Genomic DNA, 27,322 nt, shown 5'->3' with positions numbered 1-27,322 from the left:
AAATATCATTAAATAGCTTTTTACAAAAACAAATTTTCATATCCAATATAAAGTTATGGTAAGCACAGATATTCTTAACCCATAATCATATATACAGTTGTTAGCATAAAGAGTTGGCATTACATTATTAGGGTAAAGACAATTGGAAATACCAGTTCACCACTCATTAATAAACCAAAATGGTCTTATGAATAAATACATTTTTAAAAATACATTTTGAGGCGCCTTTGTACTAAATGTTTGTGCAAACTGCGTCTGGATGGTGTATTTCTAGCTACCAAAAATGTCATTTTAAACCCCGTGAGGAGCTGCGCTCTGTGTCAAATAAATAGGATCCGCTCTGCTGGAACAGGAAGCGAGAAAATACTAATGGCGCCCGACTAGAAAACCCTGGCGAGGATCGCTTACAAATGCATGTTTATCTAAAAGCACCAGGGACTTGGGATACAAACAAGAAGCGCATTCGCGGTAAGAAAATGCTCAAAGTCTAGAGTTTGTCCTCATGTTTACGCTTTCTTTTTTATTCAGGGGGAAAATTCGGACGGTCTGTGTCGCACGCAGGCCCTCGAGGTCCCTGAGCAGTTTCTCACAGTGCCTGAGTGGAAAAGAACGAGGCTCTAAAATGGCGTCGCGCTGCAGGCAGGGCGGAGGGCAGCTTTACGCATTTAAATCACGCTACGGGTTTAGCGAGTGCTCGCGGTTTGACCTGAATTGTCCGCAAATGTAGTTGGAATAAAACGTTATTCATAAATCACACAGGCTTTTACGTATTTAGGGCATCTGAATTTAGGAATGTCACACACATACACTGACATGGCCTTCTTGTTGTCCTTGAATACTGAACGATGTTAGCTCACTAAAAAGCTCTCTCTCGCGCTTCTGTAACTTAGGCGATGTTAGTGAGCACGAGATCACGTGAAGCTAATTCATTTAGCTACGTAATAATTGTATTCCGCGTGCATTTAAACCAAAACACTTTTAATTTAAGTGGCTGAAGCGGCTAATAATGGCCATACAGTTAGCATTACAGTCGGGAACAGTATTTCATATCAGTATCACAATGTGACTCAGTTAGCGTTGGGTTCATTATGTGAGGTAATATGAATATAAACATACAATTACAAGTTGTTTCTTTTGCTCATGTTATTTATTTCTGAGGAGACGATGTGGGGAAAGTAGTAGTTTGTTTCTCTCTCATGTCTCCCCATCAGCAAAATATAGTCTCTCTCTCGTTCTTGCTTGTATTGAAGCGATTGAGAAATATAAGTCACTCTATAAATCTGTCTATGCTTTAACATCATATTTCTGGAGTTAATAAATATAAATTATAATCGTGTTAAGTTATGCCAGGTCACAGTATTACATTAGATTAGTTTTTTTTGTGTGTGTGTGTGTGTGTGTAAAGACTATTAATGTATTGTTTTCTTGAGTATGTTTTCCCTGTGACATGGGTGGATTCATTTGGGTTCCTTGGTTTCCTCAAAAACATGAATGACTCAACTAAATTGCTCCTGTGTCAAATATGACGTCAAAGAGACGTTTGATTGGCTTTTGTCGCTATCCTGGGTTTATGACCACCTTTGCCCAGTGTTCCTGAGATAGGCTGTGGATCCACCATGACCTTGAATAAAGAGATTACGGAAGATTAATAAATAAATGACTTATAATTGTCCCCCATTTCCACCCATGTGTTTAAACGTAGATAAAGTTCAGGATAATTCACAGCAGGGACAAGATAGTTGTTGGTCACTGGCTGCTCCCGGCAAGGGGTCGCCACAGCGGAATATCCAAGTCCGCACAACAACTTGGCACAGGTTTTACGCCGGATGCCCTTTCTGATGCAACCCTCCCATTTATCCCGGCTTGGGACCGGCACTGTGTCCAGTGGCTGGGAGGTTTGGGCAGGGAAAGGATAATTTTTGTTTTTATATTTGGAATTATATTTTGTGTGTTTCAGTCGGCATATAGATATATAAGCCAAACATTGTCACCGGATATTGTAACCTTTAACATGATGGTACTTAATTGCACTTGTCATGTATTTAGCCTATTTTTGCTATAAACTTCGAGTGAAACATTGTTTAATGATGTACAATTTCTCCTCCAGGGCTAATATGGATTCAGAGGACATGGAGGTGGAAAGCAGCAGCGATGTGGGGCATTCAGGGATGGAGGAGCCATCCGAGAGCGGCATGGCAATGGAGTCATCAGAAGCAATGTCTGCAGACAGCAGTGATGCTGCCACAGTGCCAACCCTTGCACCGGAGTCTGACTGCCATGTTGGACAGAGCTCTGAGGGCCTTGTGGTAGGAAAAGTTGTCAGTTTAATAGAATATACAGTTCCAGTCAAAGGTTTGGACATACTTTTGGCTTTATTTTTTCACACTCTAGAAAAATACTGGATTTCCAACTATGAAATAACCTGAATGGCATTAGGAAATTAAGCAACAACAACAGTCAGTTGTTATTTCAAGACATGGAGGACCACTGCCTGGAATAGTTCTTGCAAGAACCATATTGTCAAGTGCATTTGCAAAACCCATGAAGCACCATGACGAAACTAGCTCTCATAAAGAGCACAGGAAAGCGAAACCAAAGCTAACCTTTGATAAGTTAAATGAGAGTTACCTGTCTTAAATTCACATTTTAACAGCATCTTAGATTTAAGCTGTTATGAATGCTTTACAGAGGATACGTAGCAGATACATCTCAATATCAACTGTGAAAGATTAGTGCATATTTTGTATGACTTTCTACATAATTTTGCAATTTAGAAAGAAAGAAATACAGTGGAACCTCGGATTACGAGCATAATTCGTTCTGGAAGCGGGCTCGTATTTCAATACACTCGTAAATCAAAGCACATTTTCCCATAAGAAATAATAAAAAATTAAAATTATTTGTTACACAGCCCCCCAAAAATACATAAAAATAATTATCACAACATATAAAGTAAAAATAAAACAAATTAACCTGCATGTTACCTTAAAAAAGTAAAAATAAATCCTGACCAATAAGTGTTTCCATTTATGCGTGTGTTTTTCTCTCTCCTGCGCTGCTGAGTGTGTGTTATGTGTGTGCACGAGTGTAATTTGACACCGTGCCGGTTGTGTGTGAGTGAAGCACCCCCTCTCACACACACAAACACACACACGCACACATTAAAGGCGAGAGAGAGAGTGTGTGAACCGGCACGATGTCAAATTCCGCACATAACGCACACACTCTGCGTGCAAGAGAAAGAAAAACACACACGGATTGATAATACCAGTAAGAGACGAGCACTAAGACTCAGCAGGGGAGATGAATACCCGCAGAATCAGAGAAAGAAAAACCGTTGGCTCAGTTGTGATGACGCGACGCTCTGTATTAAACAAGAAGCGCATGCGTTACGCATGATACTCAGAGCTCGTAAACCATGACAACGCTCGTTTTTTAAGTCAAAAATTTTTTAAAAACTTGCTCGTCTTCCGGAACACTCATAAACCACGTTACTCGTAGTCCGAGGTTCCAGTGTTTTAGGAAAGACCATGGAATTAAAAGGTGTGTCCAAACTATTGACTGGTAATGTATATTAAGCTATTAAAGTCTTTTTATTACTAATGTTCTAAATGTTTCTTTTCTCATTCTCACTGGCCTGTTGCTGTCACAGGTGTTCATCCCTGAGACGAGCTCCAGCACAGACGTGCGTGGTCTCCATCTTCCAGACTCCTCCTCTGTTGCGCAATCCACCAGTGTCTCCAGTGTTTCCACAGTGACCCAGTCAGTGCTAGTGTCAGAGTCACCACAGGTTCTTGTGCACTCTAGTGCTGTATCTGAAGGAGGGATGATGGTGTCTGACTCAACTGCCTCCACCTCTTCAGACCTAGGCTCTGCCATTGACAAAATAATTGAGTCCACCATTGGGCCTGATATAATGAATGGTGGGAGACTATTTACTATATTGTCTAGGATGAACTCGAACATTAAGGTTTTCTGTGTAATGAAAAAATATATAGTTTATACCTGCGAATATATTTTCCAAATTTGCAATTGTATTCATACTTTAAAAAGATTTTCCTATACTATAGGATGTATTGCAGTAACGAGTGCGGAGGATGACAATGCAGAGACCACTCAGTATCTGATCCTGCAAGGACCTGATGATGGTGATCTGATAAAAACATTTCTAATGAAAATAAAGCTGTTTGGTCTTAACACTTTAGGAAGACCCCTCAGTTTTTACCTGAATAAATACGTCTCTTAGACTTTTTTTCAGTCAATTTGTTTAGTTTTACTGTAAGGTACTTAGCTATATGTATAATATGTATAACCTATTATACTATGGGTTGCTAATATGCTTGTTAAACTATGTTTTAAACAACATCTGTCTCTAGGAGCTCCCATGGTGGCACAGATGTCTTCCTCAGCACTATGTAGCCGCCTCACTATTGACGCCTTATCAGATGGGCCCACATCTACTTGCTTAGATCAAGCTGACCTGTCAGAGAGCTTGCAGCCTGATCACCCCGGCCACTCAGGCTACAGAGAGCACGAGGACAGCAACAGCAGCAGCAGCATTAGTCAGGCTGATCCAGATCAGACAGGTGATCCAGGACAGTCCCAGTTCGATGATTATGGTGTGGATGAATCAGAGGAACCGCTAAGAGGCTATGTGGCTGAGTGTAGTGGCGCAGTTGAGTGTAGTGACAGCAGCAGTGTGGATGATGGCACCGTGCGGCATTCACTGGCTGACACAGCTGGCTCACATCTCCAAGATCAGATGGAATGCAGTGAAAGCCAAACTGGGCCATACATTAGTAGTAGTGGTACTTACTCTACCCTTCCAGAGCCTGAGGCAGTGCACAGGGAGGACAATGGAGTTGTGGTGGAGTCTGGAGTGGCAGCAGGACCAGGGGAGAGGGCTCCTGACCTGGCTGAGCTTGAAGAAATGATGGAAGTGGTCATTGTGCAACAGTTCAAGTGCAAGATGTGTCCATATAAGAGTGTTTCTAAAGACACCCTTATCAATCACATGAGAGACAAGCACTTCAAACCTGCAGGTGAGGAAAATCAAACATAATTGTTCCTACATTGTGTTCTCTTTTAGGGGCTTTGTGGAAAACAGGATGTTCCCAAAAGGTAAACAGTTTTTTTTTTTTAAGAAACCTTTATCTGCTACTTGTGTATTATACAACACAAATTTTTAATTTTCCCTGTATTGGGGGAATTTTTTTTTTTTTACGTACTTATTGTAATAGAATATTGAGATCACCACCACACTTATGCCCTGGAGGCTGGAACTGGGATAAAGGCCTGTCAGATAAACAAACCAGAGAGCATGAGAAACACATCAAATGTTGTTATTTTAAGGATTGTTGTTGTGTGAGGATTAAAATAAAATGTCTTTATTTTTTATTTGTTGCCAAGGTGATCCTCCTAAAAAGCGAGGACGCGGAAGACCAAGAAAATCTGAAACACTGGCACAACTAGGGGCAAAAATGAAGAATAAGGTGCCAGAGGAAGACGAAGATGACATAATAGATGCTGGTGCCATTGATGATCCTGAAGGTGGGTATTTTATTTTATTTTATTTTTTTATGTATGTGTATGAAGCAATAAATTTGATTGATGATGATAATGCTTACTAATAGATTTCTTTAACTTTTCAGAGGACAGTGATTATAATCCTGCGGATGAACAGCAGAAAGCCAGACCACCAACACATCGACCAGCTTCTGCCTCCTGCTCTTCATCTTTTTCCTCTAACTCACTGAAGCGTCCTCGCAGAATGGTTGGCCCGCCCCGTAAATTTCTTTTTCCTCAAGGTTTCACAGGTCAGTAAGTAAATAAACAACAAAATTTCTAAGTAATTGTGTTCTCCTCAGCATTACTATTAGTTTTATTTAATTTTATTAGTTTATATTGGTTGTTCATTGTCTGACAACAGCGATCATAAGTTAATTATGTCTAGAAGTTTATGACCTATTTATTTTCTCAAGCTACAAAACAGTTTTTCTCTCAAGATGCAGAGGAAGAAGAACATTGATTCAACTTCAAGTTGAGTCACTCCTTGCATCTTTTTTAAATTTGTCTTTGTAGTGAAATACATGTCTTTGCTTTACAGCACCGACAGCATCACTGTCTCAGACAAGCACTGCAATGGACTCCCAGGCTCCTGAAGAGGCTAGTTCCTCAGGGCTAGAGAATGAAGCTGCCTCAGTTTCTAACGGCTGTGCTGTGGAGCAAGGTGTCAGCCAATCAGATTCAGAGAACAAAGACCCCTCATCAAACAACGGCCCCGATGATGAGGAGTTTTTCCCACGAAAGCGCGGACGACCATCAAGGCGTTTTCTTCGAAAAAAATATAAAAAATATATTAACAGAAAGTGAGTAAACTTTGTTTGTACATTTCATTAATCATAACCTAGGTGTAACCAATTCGTATATGTTTTATTCATTATACATAAAATCGCCATATTTCATGAACATATTTGTGCTCTTAATTATTTATGTAAAGCAAGTACTACAAATCCCTCAAGCCTCTGTTAAGACCACATAACTGCTGGATTTGTGGGTCACGCTTTCTGTCTCAAGAGGACCTCCGATTTCATGTGGATTCTCATGAAGGCAACGATCCAGAACGTTTCAAGTGCCAGAAGTGCAGTTACCGGTGTAAACGTTGGTCTTCACTTAAGGTACGTTTTTTTTTCTTTCCTTTTTTTTTTTTCTTTTATTAAAGAGAGATGTGCTACTCTGCTTAGCATTGAAAATGGAACTATTTGCTACGTTTTTTTTTTCTGACGAGGTTTACTATGATGGTGTTTAAATTTTTATATTTTTTATGTAGAAAATTAAGAATTTTCTTTAGTAATTGTATGTTTATTTGGTTCAGGAGTGTTCATAGTTCTGCTCTTTAATGCAATGCAGTTACAGCCATTTTTTCATATGTTGTAGGAGCATATGTTCAACCACCAGGGTACAAAACCATTTAAGTGTGATGTCTGTGACTATTCAAGTGTCTACAAGAAGGATGTTGTCCGACATTCTGCAGTTCACAACAAAGTGAAGTAAGCTTTTGCAGCGTGCAACACTGTTGTCTAGTTATTTTACAAAATAATGTCGAAGCACTGTGCAGATGTGGTTTCAGAAATAATTTATTTATTATTGAATGTAATTGACATCTGAGTTAACAATTATTTAGTTTTGTGTCATTAAGATTAATTTATCTAACATTTTTATTTCTCATCCTAGGAGTAAGAAGACAGGCCTGGTAAGATTACTGTTTTTTGGGGCGATATTTAAATCACAGTGTCACATTTTGAGCATCAATCATTTTTACTTTAGTTCACAGAGTGAACTCACATAAAACTAAAGTTGTACTATCAGCCTTTCAGAAACACTATCAGCTTTTAATAAGATAACAGTCTCTTTCTTGTTTTCTTTCCGTAGGTTCCAAAGGTATCTGAGTTTCCATGCCCAATCTGCCATCGTGTATACCCCATGCAGAAACGCCTCACACAGCACATGAAGACACATAGCTCAGAAAAACCGCACATGTGTGATAAGGTATAAAAATAAGTGAATTATATGGCATTTGAATTTAATATTTTAGAGAGTGCAGGGACTGGTAATCTGAGTATACATAACAGTATGAGTGAACATGCCGCTTTTATGTGTAATATCAGTTTGGGGAGCACTTAGAAATTATTATTATTTATATATTTTTTGGTATACATTCTGGTATACATTTTGCTTATGAGTTAAGTTAAGGAATTTGGGGCTTCTAACAAATAAATTTTTATGAATAAAACTCTGTGTGTTATGCGACCACCCTGATACATTTCAGTAGTATCCCTGTTTAAACAAATCCGCTAATGCAGTTTGCAGTTCTGGATTTGACCTGGTGTCTAGGGGTCTCTTAAGGTGGTCAGCTTCATAAGCCCATTAGTGGAACTTGGTGGTGGCTGCATGGGGCTCGGAGCCTGCCATAGTCAGCCATGTTGTTAGGACGGGGAGAATGGCCAAGGTTCTGTGTCTATCTTAGGCCTTTATTTTTTGTGATTCTTAGTGGTTTGCATCCTGTTATGTGGCCGCTATATTAGGGGGCCAGGGGTAGCTCAGTGGTTAAGGCATTGGACTACGGTTTGGAAGATCCCAGGTTCAAACCCCACAACCACCAAGTTTCCACTGTTGGGCCCTTGAGCAAGGCCCTTAACCCTCAACTGCTCAGATGTGTAATGAGATAAAAATGTAAGTCGCTCTGGATAAGAGCGTCTGCCAAATGCCCAAATGTAAATGTAAATGTATATTTCTGCACTCCAAATCCTCTTCATACGTTCCCGTGTGCACTGTTTAGGTTGTTAGTTACCCAATTTGTTTAACAGATCCGGATTTAAATATCTGGAAATTTAATCTGAAATTTTAAAATGTTGTGTTAGTGTTATCTTTTAATGCCAAATCCAAATCATTACGTAGACAAAAAAGAACACCACATCTTAATCACTCGAAAACCTGTGGGACATTTTGAAGCAACATAGTACACTTTATTGTGTTTTCCTCCAATTTGTTACCTATCTATTGATCCAGAATTTATTTGTTTTATTTGCAGTGTGGAAAATCTTTCAAGAAGCGATACACATTTAAAATGCATCTGCTTACACACATCCAAAACTGTGGAAACAGCTTGTAAGTTGCCATCCATGTATTTATCTCTACTCTTTTCATACATTACAATCCAGTCCATTTTAAATTTGAAACTTTTCACTATATAAACTATTAAACTTTGTACGTTTCTTTTATAAATCAGGTTTAAATGTGAGTTCTGTGACGTCACATGTAGTGATAAAAAGCAACTTCTAAACCACCAATTGTCTCACACAAATGACAAGCCTTTTAAATGTGACTACTGCAAGTACTCCACAAGCAAAGAGGACTTCCTGGTGTCTCACATTGCTATCAAGCACACTGGTGAGTGAGTATCCACACTGATTTGATGATGTTACATGAATGGTGATTAGTTTGTATAGCTATACTGTACATTTAATCTTCAAATTAATTTTTACTACTATACACTTATAGTAAGTGTATCCCGTGACCACCAAGTTCTCCCTGCATAGCAAACTGCATAGTTACTGTTATAGATTTAACTAACCTATACATTTATGTTTGTTGACCTAAGGTAAACACTTCTGTAAACTCATTTATAAATGATATATTGTCATATGCTGAAATCAGGGATAAGAAAACCTTCCGAAGTTTCTGACCAACAGTTTTAAGTTGAAAGGGCGTTTTTGTTTATTTTTAATTTGTCAGAGATCAGAAATCGAGTTACAAGCTTTAGTCAAATTTAGCACGTTACAATATGTTACCACATTGCTAGTTAGCTAGCTAATTTCAGCACTAGCACAATGCATTGTGATGAGGGAAAAATTGATTCATTGATGTATCGTGATTCTTTTGTGTGGCAATTTCTTTATGGCCACATTGACAGATTTTTTTTGTGTGTGGGTCTTTTCATTAGAGGTGTTAAAATATTGCAGTTCCTCTATAATCCTATAGGTGGTGTGCACTAAATTATTCATACATAGGCAAGCAGCACAGCCTGCAATGCATCCTGTGTTGTAGGAGCAAATTATCTGCCAAGTTTGTTTAGAACAAAATCTAATAATATTGAATCAGGATATTTTATGATAAGTCAAGATGCGTATAATGCATTTCACTACATTTCGTACTGTGTATGTTTGTGTATGTGACAAATAAAATTTGAATTTGAATTTAAATTGCAGTACAGATTGAATCAGCACCTAGGTATTGTTATAATATGTTATTAGGTGTGTGTATATATATTCACTAAATTAATGCTATAGTGCATGCACAGAACCTCAATTCAATTCATGCACTTTTCTGCTTACACCAAATATAGTTGACCAAAGCAAGACATGAGAACTAAATGTTCCCTTTTTTACTTTGGCACTGTTGCTGAGTAGGTAACATGGCTACCGCATAATGGAAGTGATTTCTGTCACTAATCTAATGACACAGCTGTTGTTTTCTGTGTGTTCCTCAGGAGAGAAACCATTCTGCTGTGACATGTGCCACTTCATGACCAAGCACAAGAAGAACCTGCGGCTGCACATGCAGTGTCGTCACCCCGAGGCCTTCGAAAAGTGGTGCGAGTCTAACCCTGAGGAGCCAATGAGGAAGCGCAGGAAGCCCTTCTTCACACTGCAGCAGATAGAAGCACTCAAACAGCAGCACGAGAACCAGACACTGGGGAACACCATCGTGAGTACTCAGATAAGATCTGACCAAGTGGTTTAAGTAGTGTAACAGACTCTCAGTGCATTACCCACTTACGTAATCTGTAAGTTTCATTGTCATGTGTTATTCGCATTGCATCCAACAGGACCTTGAGACCAACTGTGATATAAAACTAACCAAAGCCTTTTGACTAAATCAAGAAATCAATATCACTGTGATTTGAATAAGTTTCAATTTTTGAAATTACCGGTTAAAGATTTAGGAGAAATATTCACTACACATGCTGATCATTGTTCCTCAGGTAACCATGGATCCTTTAACCCTTCAAACCATGGAACCAATGGGCAATGCATCGGTGTCCCAGGATGCACTGGGAAACACCACCATTATCTACGAACAAGGTCTGGATAGTATCTGGTGTTACACAAATTACCGTCCTCAATGCTGTAAATTTAAGACGTGTATTGATGAGTAATTCTCTTTTATTTTAATCATTGTAGGCCAGTCATCAGACCTGTCTGCCCAGAATGCGCTGGATCTGCTTCTGAATATGAGCAATGCACGGGAGTTAGTTGGAACGTCACTCCAGGTACTGTATTCTGGAGAGAATAAATCTTGTATTAGATTGTATTAGATTGTATTACTTGTTCAGTATCGTGGAGAAATGGGCTTTCGCAACATCTATTGCAGTGACTCTTGCGTGCCATGTTTAAGTGTTTAGGAATGTCTTTTCAGGTAGCCGTGCTGAAATCTGATGGCAAGACATTGGAGGCAGGTTCTTGGGTCACCACAGAGTCTTCACCTCAAGACTTATCCCTGCAGCCCCAGAACGTGGTGACCTATCACGTCTCTGAGAATGGGGAGACCCTCGTGCAGGAGGCGCTAACTCAGGAGGAGGGAACAGAGGGCGAACAGGCATTTGCACAGATTGCGATCGGTGGTTACGAAACTGCCAGAGAGTTCAGTGTGGTGGAACAGACTGCTGAGGAAATTCACAGCACTGCCACAGCGTTAAGGTATAAACGATTAACACTACTAACATCACTAGTGCTTCTGTTATGTATGTGGAAGTGATCATATAAGGTATTTTATCATACTTGAAGAAGGGTTCTGTATACAAGCTGGTCTTTGTGACATTTGATAATTTCCAAGTGTGTGTGTACACAGTGTGGAGGAGGGCGCAGCTGATCACCAGACCGTCGAAGTAAGCAGTGAGGCGGTGTCTCTCGCAACACCATTGAAAGAACACAAAGACAAGTTTTACCTGAGCTCCAGTTTGACTGATGGTGTGCTTCAGCAAGTGGAGGTCAGTCTTACATCTGAGTCTTTAAATAACTTTAGGCATTGTTATGTAAGCCTTAGTTGATAAACAAATGCATAGAGTATAGCGGTATACAGTGTGCTTGGAGCGTGTTTATAATAGATTGTTAAGTCACCACAATCCCTTTAAACTTTAGTGTGCGTTGGCGTAGCTTATACAAATTGTAAGGCTTGAACACCAAAAGAAATTCAACAAATGCTATTTTGATGGTGATGGTGATGGAGAGCCTTGCCTAACATTTCAATAGTAGCTCATTGATTAAAGCTTTGTACTATCAATAGGAAAGTAATGAGTTTAAGTCTCAACACCATTAATCTGCTGTCACTTGGCCCTTGATGTAAGTGGCTCTGGATAATAGTGTCAGCTAAATGCCATAAGCATAAGCATTTCAGTACAAAAGCTTTAAGGTTATATGGGTTAATTTTAAAAACTGTGAAGGGTGTGTCATGTGGTTTATGTCATTTTCAATCTCATAAAACTTATTCAGTGGGCTGGCATGTTCTGCAAAGGATAGAATGGTCATCCTAGTAGAGAACACTCCCATGAGCATAGTAATTCATTATTTTTTTTTATTAATTCCAGAGTGTTTTCCTCCTACAGTTTAACAAAGCTAGCAGGTATTTTTTTATATCCATTTAAATGCTTTTATATTAAAACAAATAATATGTAGTAGTAACTACCCTAGTCTTACATTTTTATAAAAATAGAATAAAACTCACTTAGATTTTGGACCTATAATTATGAATGTATAAAATGTTGGGACTTTCCATCACCAAATTAGCTTTAATTTTTTAATAAAGACAGCTTTTAAAGTATAATTAGTTGCTCACACTAGAATGAGAATATTTAGTGTTGACTCTGTGCTGTCTGTCCACTAGTCCTAAAAGTGCACTTCTTTTTTTTTTTTGTAGCTGAGTAGTGAAGCACCTGGCTCTCCAGCTCATAGCATATCTTCCCAGCCCCACCAGCTCAACACCAAACGCTTCTGCTGTCGGGTTTGCATGGAGACTTTTCACGGTCGTTCCGACATGGAGAACCACAAGAGGGCGCACTTGGACCCCAGCACATTCAAATGTCCTGATTGTGAATTCACTGCTACATCTTGGCCAGATGTTAAGGTGGACTATGCTCTTATAAATCCAGTATTGCTTCTGATTATGTTTAGAGGTAGAGAGGTAACCTGATCTATTGATTTATTCTCTCTAGAGTCATATGGCTATGCATGCCTATCTGCGGCCTCACAAATGCCCAAACTGCAGCTTTGCCTCCAAAAACAAGAAAGATTTGCGACGCCATATGATGACGCATACCAACGAGAAACCTTTCTCATGTGACGTCTGTGGACAGAGGTGAGAAACAGGCAATGACATGGATATTTTACTTGAGTAGATTACCTTTGGCTTCTCTGTTTTCTTCCTACCTAGGTGTGAAAAAAGTGCATTAAGGTGTGTGCACATGGTGACCTACAATAGACAGGTCCAGAGTGCACTCATGTCATGCCAGGAGTAGGCTCCGGATCTAATGTGACTCAGAACAGGATAAAGAAATTACTGTAGATAAATGAATAATGACTAAGGCACAGTTCCATCTATGCACAAAGAGAGCAAGATTTGCAGAGACTGCTTATAGTTAGCTCCCACAAGGCACGCTAATATTGTTTTTGCATGAAATTATTCGTGCAGATGGAAGGTCTGGACTGGCAGTTTTCCTGAAATCCACATTTTCCTGACTCGGCCAAGAATAATTAACCTCTTTAAAACAGGCCCCAAACACACTTCATTGACAATTAATGGGGTTTTACAATGTAGATGAGGTGAATCAGCAAAACACTACCACTTTACCTCCTCCACCATTCTACCTCAATGTTGCCCACAAAACCTCCAGTCAATAGGCTTTATTGTCACTTCAACCATATACATTTAGTACACAGTGAAACAAAATAACATTCCTCCAGGACCAAGGTGCTACATGCAACATAAATTTACAACATAAATTAACAGAAAACTAAGTAGCAAACTAAGAAACCTAATTAGCTGGGAACTGTCAACTTTTTTTTTTTTTTTTTTTTTTTTACAGAAGAGACAACATATAGTGCACATGCAAATGTGCAAACAAGAGCAACAAAATTACATTACTGTGGTGACGAGTTGAGGTAGTGGGAGGAGGAACAGTAAACAGTAAACGTTCCATAAGTAGCAGCAGGGATTAAAATAGTTAGTGCAAAATTATTAAGTAGTGAATATTGTGAAAAAGGGCATTTACAAGTTGATGCGTACAATAGTTTGGTAGTGTAGATCAGTATGTTTGCACGTGTGTTGATTAATCAGTCCAGTCTGAATGTTTTGAGGTAGTTAAGTTAATATGAGTGATGCATGTAGTGTTAGTTGTACTAACTGTTGGTTGAAGTGACAATAAAGCCTACTTGAACTTGAACTTGAACTTGGGTGTGTGTGTTTTAACAGTCCAGTCCTTTTTCGTTGAGGAGATGGATGGCTTGAGGAAAAAAGCTGTTACACAGTCTGGGTGTGTGTACAGTACCCGAATGCTTCGTTACCTTTTTCCAAAATGCTCGCAAAATGTTGGTCAGAATGTTTAAGATTAGTTTGGGATCTGACACAAGCTGCATTTCTGCACAAGAAGGCTTTAATTTTTCACTGTGGCTGTTTTTCACAAAAAATTTGAAAATTAGAAATTTTTATATCACTCCTTTTACCATTTGTTTTCTAGGACAGAAAACAAGATATCCATGTAACAAGTTAACAAATATCCATATAACAAGATCACAGATATCCAGCCAGTAATCACGACAATGGTTGCCTTCACTTTAGCAATCAGATTATATATTTTGTGTGTTAGCCATGCAGTTGTTGCTAAGACAACTGAGCTAAACAATGTCCCTTGAATGAAAAAGTGATGCATCTATGTGCCTCAACTTCCAGAAATTGTATCTTGTTTATGTTTTATACTGCAAATATTTTAAATTTACAAACGCAGCATATCACTTCTAAGTACTCAACTGTGTGTCTGTGTGTGTCTTTGGCTCAGGTTTAACCGGAATGGCCATTTGAAGTTCCACATGGAGAGGCTGCACATGCAAGACCCTCCCCCGCCTCGCAAGCCCAGATCCAACCCCTCCCAACAGACCATCATAGTCAACAGTGATGAGGAGGCCTTGGCTACACTGCAGAGTAAGCAGACCTAAGACATCTGATGAGGAGTTTTTTTTTTTGTCGCAGTGTTTTGTTTAAACTTGTCTGTGTACTCATTTTGTGTTTGTGTGACAGCATTGCAGGCAGGTCAGACTGTGATTAGTCCAGAGCAGCTGCAGCAGGCTTTAGGACAGGAGCACATAATAGTGGCCCAGGAACAACCTCTCTCTGACCAGGTACAACCCTATCTCTATAACCACAGTCATTATGCTCATTTATGTTAAATATAATATTTATAATTATTTATCATTAATGAATTAATTCCTTCTTAGGAGGATGCGGCATACATTCAACAAATAACTACAGTAGATGGCCAGACAGTGCAACACTTAATGACAGCAGATAATCAGGTGACAGAGGTGACTGTTCTTTTTTTGTATATAGAAGCAATCTATGATGTCTTCTGTACCTTAGGGTGGCTAACAGATCCCATAAAAAGTACAGCCAAAATTATTGTATCAGGTCTTTTGCACACAATTGAAAAATGACAAATTAAAAGTCATTATACTCTAAAATGCTGGTTGATGGTGAAGAATGACATTTTACTGCAGAGGTGTATGATATCCAAATCACCGTGGATCACTGATTTTGTTAGAGGACTGTAAGAAGATATTAAATAAAGCAAGACTGAAATTAGTAATTTAAACAATATACGTATATTTCCCTTGCATTTTGTTCTTATTCCCTTTATTGTTTTTGAAGCAAATTTGCCCTGAACGTAAAATTTTTAAGGGAATAAATGATGCTGAATGTTGAGTGGTTGGAACACACAAGAGAAGAAATGAGGTTGCTGCTGAGGCTTTTACATTAACAAGGAGCTGGTACCTTTAGGCTCTTTGCAGCCTGTTACAGTAAAACAATATTTGTTAATATAAAGGAACAAGGTTTCAGAACATCTGTTCAAACTGAAAAATGGCACATTATTCAGACACTTCTTTGATTCATGTTCTTGTTTTTATTTTCATAAACTTTGCCTTAAAATGTTTAGCTTACCTTTGACACTGCAGCCAGGATCTTTTTAAATCCTGTGACCGGTAAATCAGACGGTACCTGTGATGAATGTTAACTAAAATTTCTATTTCGTCTGAGGTTGCTATGAAAAATAAGACCTGTATCTGATTTAGGACCACATGCAGTATAGAAGTGGCCATATTCAGAATTGAAAAGATCAGATTCCATGTGATTTATGTTGTTCACACTGTTACAAAAAAAAGAAACAGATCCTCACATGAGAATCAGATTTGGACCATTTCTACCTGCAGTATGAATGTGCCCATAGAAACCTTAAACTACACAAATCCAAGTTGTATGTGAGGATATAATTTGTTGAGCGTGGTGAAAACCCATGAATGAAATTGTAGATAAACTTAAATTGTTGCATATGTGCCTATGTTTTTTGTGTTTTTACTTTAACTTTATTTTAACACATTAACTTCCACTGCTTTCACAGATCTCTAAATAATAGTCCTGTCTACTTTCTACTTATTTTCATCAGCAGACTATTCTTGCTCTTTGGGAAAATGTTGCATGACATCTTGTCCCAGTTCCAAAACAATTCTTGGATTGACACTGATGTGCAGTGTATTTCACTTCTTTGCTTATCCCAACATGTTGGGAAGCTTAGCTCATTATGCATTGAATCATAATGTGGCACTACTGGAGCTAAGAGTGTTCAGGGCCTTGCCCAAGTGTCCAGTGGTCTACGTGCACAATGTTACATGATGTACGTCTGCTGTTTTGTTGCATACCATCACATCAGTAAAATCCGTCTCTCTGTACTGATCACCTTACTAGCAAATCTTTTTATTATTTCTTCGTTTCTTTTATTTCTTAACTATTACTTTTCCACATATTAATTATAACATTTAAGTAATGAATTGTTCAGGTTTCAGAATTTAGTTGGTCAGATTATGTTTAATCAGATATAATGAACTATTGTGATGTTTGTCGAGTCACTATTATCACTGTTTTCAACTATTGTGTATGTGTGTGTGTGTGTGTGTGTGTTGTTTCCATGGATGTGGATTTTTTACTGTATGGGTCACACACATTGCTTTAAATAATCTCTGATTCCATTATTATTTTTTAAAAGAGGAACTTGTCATTGTTATTAATGAAGCAAAAAGTAGAAAAGTTTGAAATTGACTGTATTGTTGTTTTAAATTATTTTATTATCATTATTATGACTTATTTATTGTACATTTCAAAGCCTACATTTATTATGTGGTATAGAATCTAAGCTAAGCTTTTCTACATCATATACTGTATGTAAGTAATAATTACCTCTTGTCTGTCCTTTAGGTCCAATACATCATCTCTCAAGACAGTGTGCAGCATTTGATCCCACAGGAATATGTCCTTGTATCCAGTGGCAACCACATTCAGGTCAGCATGCACTGTATAAGTTTTAAGTTGACAAAACTTTCAGTTTAAAAACTATAGTTACATTAATCAATAAAATATAAAAAAGTGAGAGAGAGATTAGTAGTTATTCTTGCAAGTTATCAAACATGGTTGTCGAAAAAGTAAGTTATTTTAAAGAAGAAGCGACCTATTAAAAAATGTGTACTTTGCTCTTCAGATGGAGGATGGCCAGATAGCTCATATACAGTACGAGCATGATGGGACACTCTTACAGGAACAGCAGGTGGGAACAAAAGCAGCAATAGCATACTTATTTTACCAAATTTATGTTAAATTTAAATGTATGTGTAAATAAAAATTTGCTCCGGGTGCATGCGCACCTCACGTGGTGTCCTGTAAATATGCGTGTGTGTGTGCGCAGATTGCTGTGACTCACAATGGACAAATCCAGTACTTCCCTATTAGCACTGAGCAACAGATAGTGAGCCCTGAGGAACTGGAAGCTGCCGCCCACTCCGCTGTCACCGGTATGAACTTTTTTTTTTTTTTTACCTGCTTTTGTATTTTTAAATAAAATCATTACAAATCATTAGGGTTAATCCTTAGGGCATGAATATTTCAGTGCATCAGCAGGCAGGCTAAATGAATAAATCATCTGAGATTTATAAATGTAAAAAGACTGTAGACTGTCTTTTATATAATAATGTATAGATTGTTTTGAAATGAAAGTAAATCAACTAAAAAATAAAGTATAATCAAAAACTAAAAATAAAATTAGCATTAAAGTCAAATTTACATTAAGAATAAAATTTACAAAGGAAATATATAATGTGTATATATAGCTATATATAAACTGGATGTCAATTTTGTTTTGTACCCATGGACCTCCTATATCTGGTAAAGTAAATTCCATAAACACCCATAGCGCATATTAGATATAAAAAAAACAAAACATAATTCAGCTATTTAAAAATCTGACTTTTTAAAATATGGGGTGGGTAAAAAGTAACTAGCCATTAGAAATTGATAATAAAGTACATATTTCTGAAACAAATGTATTGAAACAAATTGGAGATGTACTTTATTATATAGGAACAGGCTTTTTTTTTTTCTTGTCTCCGAAAGTAGTGTTGCATTCATCCCTTTCACTGTACGCCACTTCCTTTGTACAGGAACAATGCAGATTCACACTTTATAGTGAGCTGCGATCTTAGCTCCGTCGTTGCATGCCGATGCCTGTACTATCGACACAGGAAATATAAAATCCTATTTATTACCATCTATTTAGAGATTGTTTTTATCATGACTCCAGTGATACTACAAGTTCTATAGTCATTAATTATTGCCTAGTGAATCCCACCCTGTACATATATATTCTGTCCATTTACTGGAGTTGTAAAGCTTTTTATTCTTGGACATTACACCTACAGAACATTCAAAGAAAATTGTTCAGCTCCCAATGAAACAGTAAATGTTAGCTACAATAGCTGTTCGTACATTTTTTTACAGTGTATCTTTGTTAGTTGTCATTGAATTGTATGGAAATAGTTATCTAAAATATGTCAATATGAAAGTGCTAAGGCTCCATACCAGGTGCATCTGTGAATTAAATAAGAGTGTCTTTCTTTTTCTAGCTGTAGCTGATGCAGCCATGGCACAGGCTCAAGCAGTCTACACCACAGAGGCAACACCCGAACAACTGGAGCAGTTGCAACAGCAAGGCATCCAATATGATGTCATCACATTTACAGGGGAATAAGGGCATCCACAGATTGCATGGCCTGTCCTTCCCATGGTGCATGAAGGTCAAAAGGCCATAGTAACAGCTGTTTGTCTAATATCTGTATTGGAAAGGCAACATGCAAATGATATTTCTATTTGGTTTGTTTGTTTTTGTATATTATGTAAAGTACAATTAGAAAAAGAGTGGGAAAGTACATCATGGAATAAAAAAAGAAAATCATGACTTATTTAAGATTACTTCTCTGGCTGTGCCTCCTCTATTCGGCTCTGTAAAAAAAATATAAAACTCTATATTTAATAAAGTTTATGCGTGGATTGGTTTGCTGTAAGAAATAATGGAGCATAATAACTACTGGTGGTACTAGGTACATATTTTGGATGTCCGTTCTAGTTCTATGATCTTTATTTTGTCATTGTTCCCTCAGTGTTCTGAAGTTAGTATGGTTTATTATTATTTTTTTATTATTCATGTTTTTTTTACATGAGCTTTTTTTTGCATTGGCATTAAATAAAGCTAATACCACATAAATTACAGCTTCCTTACCTATACAAATAACAGTTAACTTGTTATTCCTATTTTTTACTTTTACTACATTAATGTTATATTTTATTAGGATAGGATTACTTATGTCTGTAGGTATTTATTGTGATTTTCTTACAACCTTTAACTATAGTACATGAGGAAATCTTTAAAGTGTTACAAATGCATTCTCAAAAGGGAAATAACTATGCAAGACTGGAGTTTTTACGCAAAACAATTCTTTAAGGCAAAATGTCATATCTAAAGGACACATGGGTGTGATCTGAGGAACTGCCTGAGTTGACGCAGATTTCATGTTTGATGTGGTTATTCATAAGCATGATTCTTCATTTTAACCACTAAGCAGGGTCATCCTCTCTCATGAGGAAGCCTGTGAGACTGAGGAGTTGAAATGAAGCTTTTCTACTTTTTTCTTCTCTTTTTCACAAATGGTGAGGTTGTGTCTGCTTGTGTTTATTGAGGAGATTTATTTATTGGTATATATTTTTTTAAATAATAATAATTGCCTACATTGTCTGAATCAGCAGGTGTAAATCTAACAAAAGGACAACTACATATGGAGTTCCCTGGAGAAATGCTTCTAAGATTTGTTTTTCATCCGAACTACAGTTTCTATACAAAGTATTGTTGTAAGTTTACTAGATATGGGTGCATGGTTTTTGTGAATAGCAAGGGATATGTTCACAGTGCTTACGAAGGAAGAATAGAAACTAATGCATACCCTGGAATATTTGATGTTCGAATCTGGAATGTGCATTCAAATGATGCTGGGACATATAGATGTGAAATCCGTACACCACAAAACAGCATTTACCAGGATTTTCAAGTTGTTATAGCTGGTAAGGCTTTTATTGCTTGACTTTGATCAAATGATATATAACAAACTGATAATCATGATGTTTGTAATAATTTGTGTACTCTGTGCTTTATTATTTCCTAAATGAGCTTGGTTTTCTTGTGCATTGATTCAGATGTTGAAACTGCAATGAATCCAATACTAGACATTCCAAAATCTACCATCCCACCAGTGCACCAAATATTAGATACACACCAGGAGATATCTAGGTAGGCTAAATTCTAATCTCTCAGCACATTTGGACACACCTTTTAATTCCATGATCTTTCCTGTTTTACATTTATTTTCTGTATTGCCGATGGCATCCAAAAATGCAAGAATCTTCGTTGAACAGTTGGTATTGAGATGTGTCTGGTCCTTAGACTCTGTAAAGCCTTCATAAAGGCTCTAATCTGAGGTGCTGTTAATTGGTGATTTTTAAGGCTGGTAACTCTAAATGAACTTCTCTGCAGCAGAGGTTTGTTTTGGTTTTGTTTTCCTGGGAAGGAACCTGACCTTTATGTTTTAAAATAATTTACTGTTGTTGTTTTCACTTAATATCCTAATTTTAAAGTTGTTGTTTCATAGTTTTAATATTTCCACTATTGTTCTTGAATGTAAAAAATATATCACAAAAAAACATTGAATTAGAAGGTGTGACTGTACATTAAAAACTGCTCACATTGAACTTGATTACAGTAATTTTTAATCCCTGCACATCATCTATGTTTAGTTTTATCTCTTCACTCTTGTTTAATCACCAGTAATGGAAAATGGAGCTTGAAATTCCTACTGGGAACCATTTTTGGCATTGTAGTAATCACTCTCATTATATCCATCACTCTGGCAGTGATCTGCTATAAAAAGAAGTCAAAAGGTAGGGATGGCTTTTAAACACTGGTAACATCACAGGATTCTTATGACCTTGTATATAATTAGCATAAATTTATGTGACATAATAAAGTGTGTTCCATGATTTCAGATACATGTGTTAGAAGCGTCCGCAGTGCACCCAGTGTTACTGAAGAAGTAAGAATGACTAGTCCTCACATGCCTAGAATAAATGCAACATGTTTTAACACCAGAATATATATTTCCCTTGATAACAAAATTTGAAACAATCTATTGGTTATTTGTAATATTTCTGACTTCACTCTTTGCATTCTGCAGCAGCTACCTCAGGAGCTCATCTACACTACAGTGGATTTCAAATGTCATCAAAAAACTTTCAACATATACGCCAACCTGGACATCCACAACTCAAGACCTGATTTAGGCAATGCACTGCCACCACAGGACAATGTAGAGTATGCTTCAATAGCTGGGGTTCTATGAGTAGAAAAGTAAAATTATTACAATACCTTGTTCAAAAATAGTATGTAGGCTGTAATGCCCTACAGTATTTCTGTGTAAACAAATTCCTTGTGATTTTTGGATGTTGTTATTTTGGACTCTGGTCAAATGAGATATGAGCTTTTTGTACAGTTCATATTGGCAGTATTCACTGGTATGTACATTGCAATATTTGCTTAAGACTCAATTTTAAACGGACATTTCCGTTCAATTAAAGTCTGAGACCACAAGTGAAGTGCTATCTAATTCTATTTTGTGTTCTTTGTTAATTTAATACAATAATTTTCATTACAAATTGACATTTGTCTTTTGTACCAAATAATGAGAGTGAGCTTATGCGTGGACTTCACAAGTTTGGGCAAAAACTTATGATGTATTTTGGATACATAGTTTTGTCCAAAAACATGTAACTTTAACAAAAACTTTAATACCTTTTAAATAGTGATCTAGAAATAATAGAATCTAAATAATAAATATTCACAATATTAAACAACTTTTATTTTTTAATTCTTCAGTTTATATAGTCTCAGATTTTGGGACAACAATATTAACAACCAAGATCATCCTGGTATCACAAAACAGTCTTTTCTCTTTATTGTGAAGTATATGGCACATGACGCATGTCCTGCTGACTACATCTGATGAAACAAATGGAAATGCTGAAGAGGACTGTTTCATAGATTCCAAAACATTACTCTCAACATTGGTGTACTTTAATATAGTGCTTGTGATTCAAGTAGCCAATAACAGGAACAGCGAACTTTAGAAGATCCAGTATATTCAGTCAGTAGTAGCTCTGAGTACATGAAGTGTCAGCTTATATCTCATATCATCAGCCTCTTTTTTTTTTTTTTTTTTTTTTTGCTGGCTGTTTCTTACAACTTTCCAAAGTGCAGAAGATCCAGTATAAAAAAATTTTAGTCATTTAATAATTTTTTAGTCTTTAATCTTATTTTTTAGCCCTAATTTCTTACACTTTTCATTTTCTGTTCCCTAATTTTCTTTTGATTCTGTAAAGCTGCTTTGTGACAATGACCATTGTTAAACATGCTATTTAAATAAAATGTAATTAAATTAAATTCATCTGGTGAAGCAGTAATACAAAGCACCTTTATTGTTCTATGCAAAAAAATTTTATTGCTTGTTGCTATCTTACATGTTTTCACATATAAATTGCAAGAAACAAAAGTTTATTTCATCAAAATTGACATTAGTGCTTAAGCCAGCTGAGCCAGACCGACAGAGTTGTTGCTCCTATTAAAGATGGTGTACCAATTCCTGATGAAAACGTCTCCCAAGATCCAAGAGAAACTGCTTCCAAAGTTGCCAGCTGAGAAACCTGTTTGGCAGCCACTGGAGCCCTAGAAACAGAATCATATGATTGGATTACACGTGTACTTTTTTGCGTTCCAGCTCAAATCAGTTACACTTATCACACAATTTGATCATTCAGGTTAAAAAGAGAGATATACAGACCTGAGTGACAAAGGATGAGGGAGGAATGGCGAAGGCATAGCCATTAATGTTGAAAGTAACTGAAGGCAGGCTCTGGAGATTGCAGCTCACTATAGACTGTAATAAGAAAGTTTTGGTATTGTCACTAATGCTATTTTTATTCGGCCAACTGCTTAGAGGTTAAAAAAAAAGTCTGTCTTATTTATTTGCTCACATCTCCATATTGGTCTGTCTGGGCACCAAGATAGGCATTGAGATTGCTGATGCCACTGCTTGGCCCAATAATAAGGGAAGTACCAGTATCAATAATAGCTTGACATCCGCCGTTACAAGCAACAACTTGTCCATTGATGGTAACGCTGCAAAAGAACAGGTAAAGGTTAATACAGACAAATCTAATCTAATAATTAGTAAGGATCAAAGAGTTAACATTTTAGTAACATTTTATTTTTAAGTAAAGTATTATTTATCTTGATGTCAATTTTTTATATCATGCTGCAAATTACCTGTCCATGGTGACCTGATAGTAGCTCTCAGAGGAAAGAGGGATCCAGTAGATGCTACCAGTGTAGTAGGAGCTGTCAATCTCACCCAGTAACAGCATGCTGCCTTGTTGCTCACTAAAATAGAAATATATTTATGTCAATATTTGCAAAACAAACCTAGCAGACCTTTAAAATCTCAATGGTTTCTTACCTCTATGTATATTTAGGTAATTAATGATAAAAAAAAAGACAACAAGCTGTTTAAGCTATCATCATACTTGCTGCTCAGGTAGACTGAGAAGACATCCTGGGAGACCAAGCCCTGACTCATCATGTTGTCAAAGACAGGAGTGGCACCATCAGAGGAAACCGCTTGGTAGGCCAGTCCCATGATGCCATCTGCTGCCATGCTGGCCATGAAGGGCGCCTCAGTCTCACTCAGTCCAAAGATCTGATTTTGCACTGAGATTCCACCAACCTACACAACAAAAATCTTGGAAGTCAGTTATTTAGGATTGACTTTAGGCAATTAAGCTCTTATATTAAAGCAATTTATTTGTGTTAAACATTAAGGAAAGGTGGAGAAGTGGTAAAGAATACTAAAAATTCACATTAAAAAAACCATTATGTTCCTTTTGAATGCACATAAAAAATTATTTTTCTACTGTAAGATAGTACTGAACTGTTTTTGTATTTTAACACAGGTCAAATGGTAATTTGTTACTATCATCTTTTGTATTTTTTTGAGACTTGAAGTGTGTCAACTTGAATTGAAAATTAAATTAAATTTAATTAAATTTAATTTAAAAAATCTGGAAAAACTCTGAATCTGGAAAAAAATGTTAAATTAGCCCCCTATGGTATTTATATAGGTCCTGTTGGACACAAATTAATTCTTAAACTGTTAAATCATTGTTGAAATTTTCCTGTTTATGTGCATGTGACAACTATATATGCAATAAAATATATAGGCCATATATAGACCATATATAGGCCATTATTTGTTAGATGCCACAGAACCAGAAATGCAACTTTTCCATATGGCATTTTTTAGAGGACTTAACAAGTCTTAGGCCATTTATATGAATTTGGCTTTTTAAATAAATAAATATATATACATTTTCTTTCATGCATGGAGTCATTATTATGTACGTTAAAGATTTATATTTACTGTGACAGTGTCGTATCCCATGTAGCCAGTCATACTGCCTGTCCCATACTGAACAGAGATAGACTCATTGGTGCTCTGGAAAGTGCTGGACTGCTGTGGATTGAACTGATCATGGTTCTCTAAAGAAAAAAAAATAAAATCTTGTCCCACTTGTCCAATAAGTATATTACCAAGTATGTTAAAAAACACCAGGAATTTGGTCCCCACTGTTGGGGACTCTCAAAAATGACAAACATAAATAACGACAATGTATGTACATATTTTTTTACAGACACTATAACACTAACAACATTTAAACACTATAGATGCTTAAAGGACAACAATATACAAAGTATCTAAACAGATTGGCAATGTACTGTAGATATGAGTCTGCATGGTAGTACAAAAAACAATAATGTGCATCACATGTGATGAAGGTGTTAGTGGGTAGTGTAAACAACAATAATGTGTGTCTTATGTGTGTCATATATCGAGGAAACTTATAATACTCACGGCAGGCTTGGCTTGAGCAGTAGACAGATGGCACCCACAGGTTAGCTGAACCTGTGTCCATAAGCACAGTAAAGGACTGACCAGGAGTTCCGATGGTGATCTCACCATAGTAGGAAAGCTAAAAGTAACGTGAATATGTCAGAACATCAGCTATTATAGTGGAGATAAAAATTATATATATACTGCATAAGGGATGTTCAAGTCAAACTGGGACTTGTTGGACATTTGTCTGGGAATTGACATTTACAGACGACTTCAAATTCCGTACAGTAATGAGACTCTTAGCCTCTAAGAATAAAACACTTAAATGGTGCAAACATTAAAAAGAAGGTCATGCTGTGCGTATGTGGATAACAATATCAGCTGACATGGCTCCTGAGCCCACTACCATCATTCCCAGGAATGTTCAGTGGATTAAATATCTGATTATTAATTTTTTTTATAATTACTTGTCACAAGCTTGCAGAAGAGATGCATCTATCTGTGAGAACTGCAGACACAATCATGCACAAACCCCACTTGCATATTGCAGGAACCCAGAAGGGAGATATTGCCCCATACAGTCCTGACCCTTCATGCGATTAAAGGAGTTCCTGGGAGTTCCGATCATGGCTCCAGTTTACCATAAAAATTTTAATTTATACCTTTTCTAAGCACTAATAAAATGCTGGGATAAGTGCATTGATGTAGCAAGGGATTATTAAATATATTAAGGTATTTTTCACTCTTATAGCTGTATATTGTTATTCTGCACAATTAAATGTCTCAATTTGAAGTAAATGCCCCTTGTAGATAATGGGTACAAATGAGATAAAACTTAGACAAAATGAATAAATAAACTTAGATCTGCTTTACATACATCAGCATCGTTGGTCATGGATTCTTGACCATTCTGAACAAACTTGGCCCAGGGTTGGTAAGGATATTTCATTCTGTATTCCTCCCATAGACCTTTCTCCTGCAGCCTCTGTCGTGCTGTTTTGCCCTTGATCAATGGCACCCTGCACCATAAATTATTTTGATATTAATATAATTTACATAGCTTTCTTATAAAATTACACAAAGCAAAATCTAGCATAGCTTAAGAAACAGTCATCCTAGTGAACGACAATTAGTACATTTAAGTGTCCAGAAGATAAAAATTGTAAAACAAAATTGTGTTTGTATGCTAATAGAAAATCTAACCTGATGCACTGCGAGAGTGCCACCAAAACACACAGGATCAGAATCTGTTTCATTTTCTTCGCTGATGCTCTTCTGAATGAAAATACACACTAAGAGACCTGATGCTTTATATACTGTTAGACTACAGCCTATTTCCTTTACTTTTCCATTTTAAACTGATAAAAGAATGATTAGATGTGGAATAACTTTTTTTATTTAACACTGGAATTGTTTTCATATGTGTTTTTCTTGATTGTTTTGGAACTATAATCTTGGAAGATCAAACATTTTCTGTCAAGGTTACTGGGTCCCCTCTTCACTGAGATAACATTTGATTAAATTAATGAATTACATCAAATGTCAATTTGGCTTACATCTATAATTTAAAAAATCTGCATGCCAAAAATATTGCTAATATAACAAAGCTGATATATACTGTACATATACATATACATTCAAATTCATAAATTTTTTCCAAAAAAACTTGTGACAAATTAAACTGTTTATGTGTGCAGAAATTGAGATAAGAGATTCAAAATCTAATCTATTTCAAACAATGATAAATTCTGGTAACTCCTCGACATTTTGTGTTATCAGCAAATTTCCGTGTAAACGCAGTACCTGTAACTTTGTTTTCCATGCACAGTGGATTGTTTAAAATATTTCTGAACTTGAAGAACTTTTAACCCTGCAAAAGTACACTATCCACAATAACCTTTAATGCATACATATAATGTAATGTACACTGCCTGGACATTGAATTTAAATAAACAAATACTTTTTCATTGTTGCAATTATGAATTTGATTTGGATGGAAATAATTTTAGCATCAGCTGAACTATCAAACAAAAACAAACAAGCAAAGAGATTGCTGAAATTGGTCAGTGGTGGCTTGGCCAAGGCTTTAACCCTCTCTGCTTCAGGGGTCCTGCATCATGGTCAACTTT

At 36.8% G+C, this 27,322-nt stretch overlaps 3 protein-coding genes across 8 annotated transcripts; 2 read left to right on the top strand and 1 right to left on the bottom strand.

The window, feature by feature from the left end:
* Window positions 1-243: 243 nt before the first annotated feature.
* LOC128530487 (zinc finger protein 335-like) lies at window positions 244-19,114 on the top strand. Of its 4 annotated transcripts, none has more exons than XM_053504462.1 (28): window positions 244-468; window positions 2,108-2,306; window positions 3,653-3,923; window positions 4,071-4,148; window positions 4,377-5,042; window positions 5,410-5,550; window positions 5,652-5,816; window positions 6,107-6,368; window positions 6,500-6,677; window positions 6,937-7,049; window positions 7,234-7,252; window positions 7,432-7,548; window positions 8,591-8,667; window positions 8,789-8,949; window positions 10,049-10,266; window positions 10,544-10,643; window positions 10,743-10,831; window positions 10,978-11,258; window positions 11,410-11,548; window positions 12,475-12,681; window positions 12,770-12,912; window positions 14,609-14,751; window positions 14,848-14,948; window positions 15,045-15,122; window positions 17,074-17,157; window positions 17,354-17,419; window positions 17,558-17,663; window positions 18,771-19,114. In XM_053504462.1, the coding sequence occupies exons 2-28, from the start codon at window positions 2,115-2,117 to the stop codon at window positions 18,893-18,895; spliced, it is 4,320 nt and encodes a 1,439-aa protein (XP_053360437.1). In that variant the 5' UTR covers window positions 244-468; window positions 2,108-2,114; the 3' UTR covers window positions 18,896-19,114. The 4 variants fall into 4 exon arrangements, with proteins under 4 accessions (XP_053360437.1, XP_053360433.1, XP_053360434.1 ...); XM_053504458.1 differs by having other exon boundaries at window positions 246-468; window positions 15,045-15,131; XM_053504459.1 differs by lacking the exon at window positions 244-468 and adding an exon at window positions 658-1,095 and having other exon boundaries at window positions 15,045-15,131.
* A 347-nt stretch (window positions 19,115-19,461) lies between these two features.
* On the top strand, window positions 19,462-22,367 carry LOC128530490 (uncharacterized). 3 transcript variants are annotated; one of them, XM_053504466.1, is made up of 6 exons: window positions 19,462-19,851; window positions 19,948-20,259; window positions 20,392-20,485; window positions 21,020-21,132; window positions 21,238-21,284; window positions 21,426-22,367. In XM_053504466.1, the coding sequence occupies exons 1-6, from the start codon at window positions 19,812-19,814 to the stop codon at window positions 21,588-21,590; spliced, it is 771 nt and encodes a 256-aa protein (XP_053360441.1). In that variant the 5' UTR covers window positions 19,462-19,811; the 3' UTR covers window positions 21,591-22,367. The 3 variants fall into 3 exon arrangements, with proteins under 3 accessions (XP_053360441.1, XP_053360440.1, XP_053360442.1); XM_053504465.1 differs by having other exon boundaries at window positions 19,945-20,259; XM_053504467.1 differs by having other exon boundaries at window positions 19,462-20,259.
* A 351-nt stretch (window positions 22,368-22,718) lies between these two features.
* LOC128530488 (pepsin A-like) lies at window positions 22,719-26,473 on the bottom strand. The gene is made up of 9 exons (XM_053504463.1): window positions 26,397-26,473; window positions 26,071-26,212; window positions 25,212-25,329; window positions 24,720-24,838; window positions 23,827-24,026; window positions 23,570-23,683; window positions 23,278-23,422; window positions 23,085-23,180; window positions 22,719-22,969 (listed from the first exon to the last, which is right to left on the bottom strand). The coding sequence occupies exons 1-9, from the start codon at window positions 26,447-26,449 to the stop codon at window positions 22,826-22,828; spliced, it is 1,131 nt and encodes a 376-aa protein (XP_053360438.1). The 5' UTR covers window positions 26,450-26,473; the 3' UTR covers window positions 22,719-22,825.
* Window positions 26,474-27,322: the final 849 nt, after the last annotated feature.

This window comes from Clarias gariepinus, chromosome 9, assembly GCF_024256425.1.
Source record: "Clarias gariepinus isolate MV-2021 ecotype Netherlands chromosome 9, CGAR_prim_01v2, whole genome shotgun sequence".
In the NCBI taxonomy this organism is placed as follows: domain Eukaryota; kingdom Metazoa; phylum Chordata; class Actinopteri; order Siluriformes; family Clariidae; genus Clarias; species Clarias gariepinus.
This window is presented reverse-complemented; position numbering and strand designations above follow the sequence as displayed.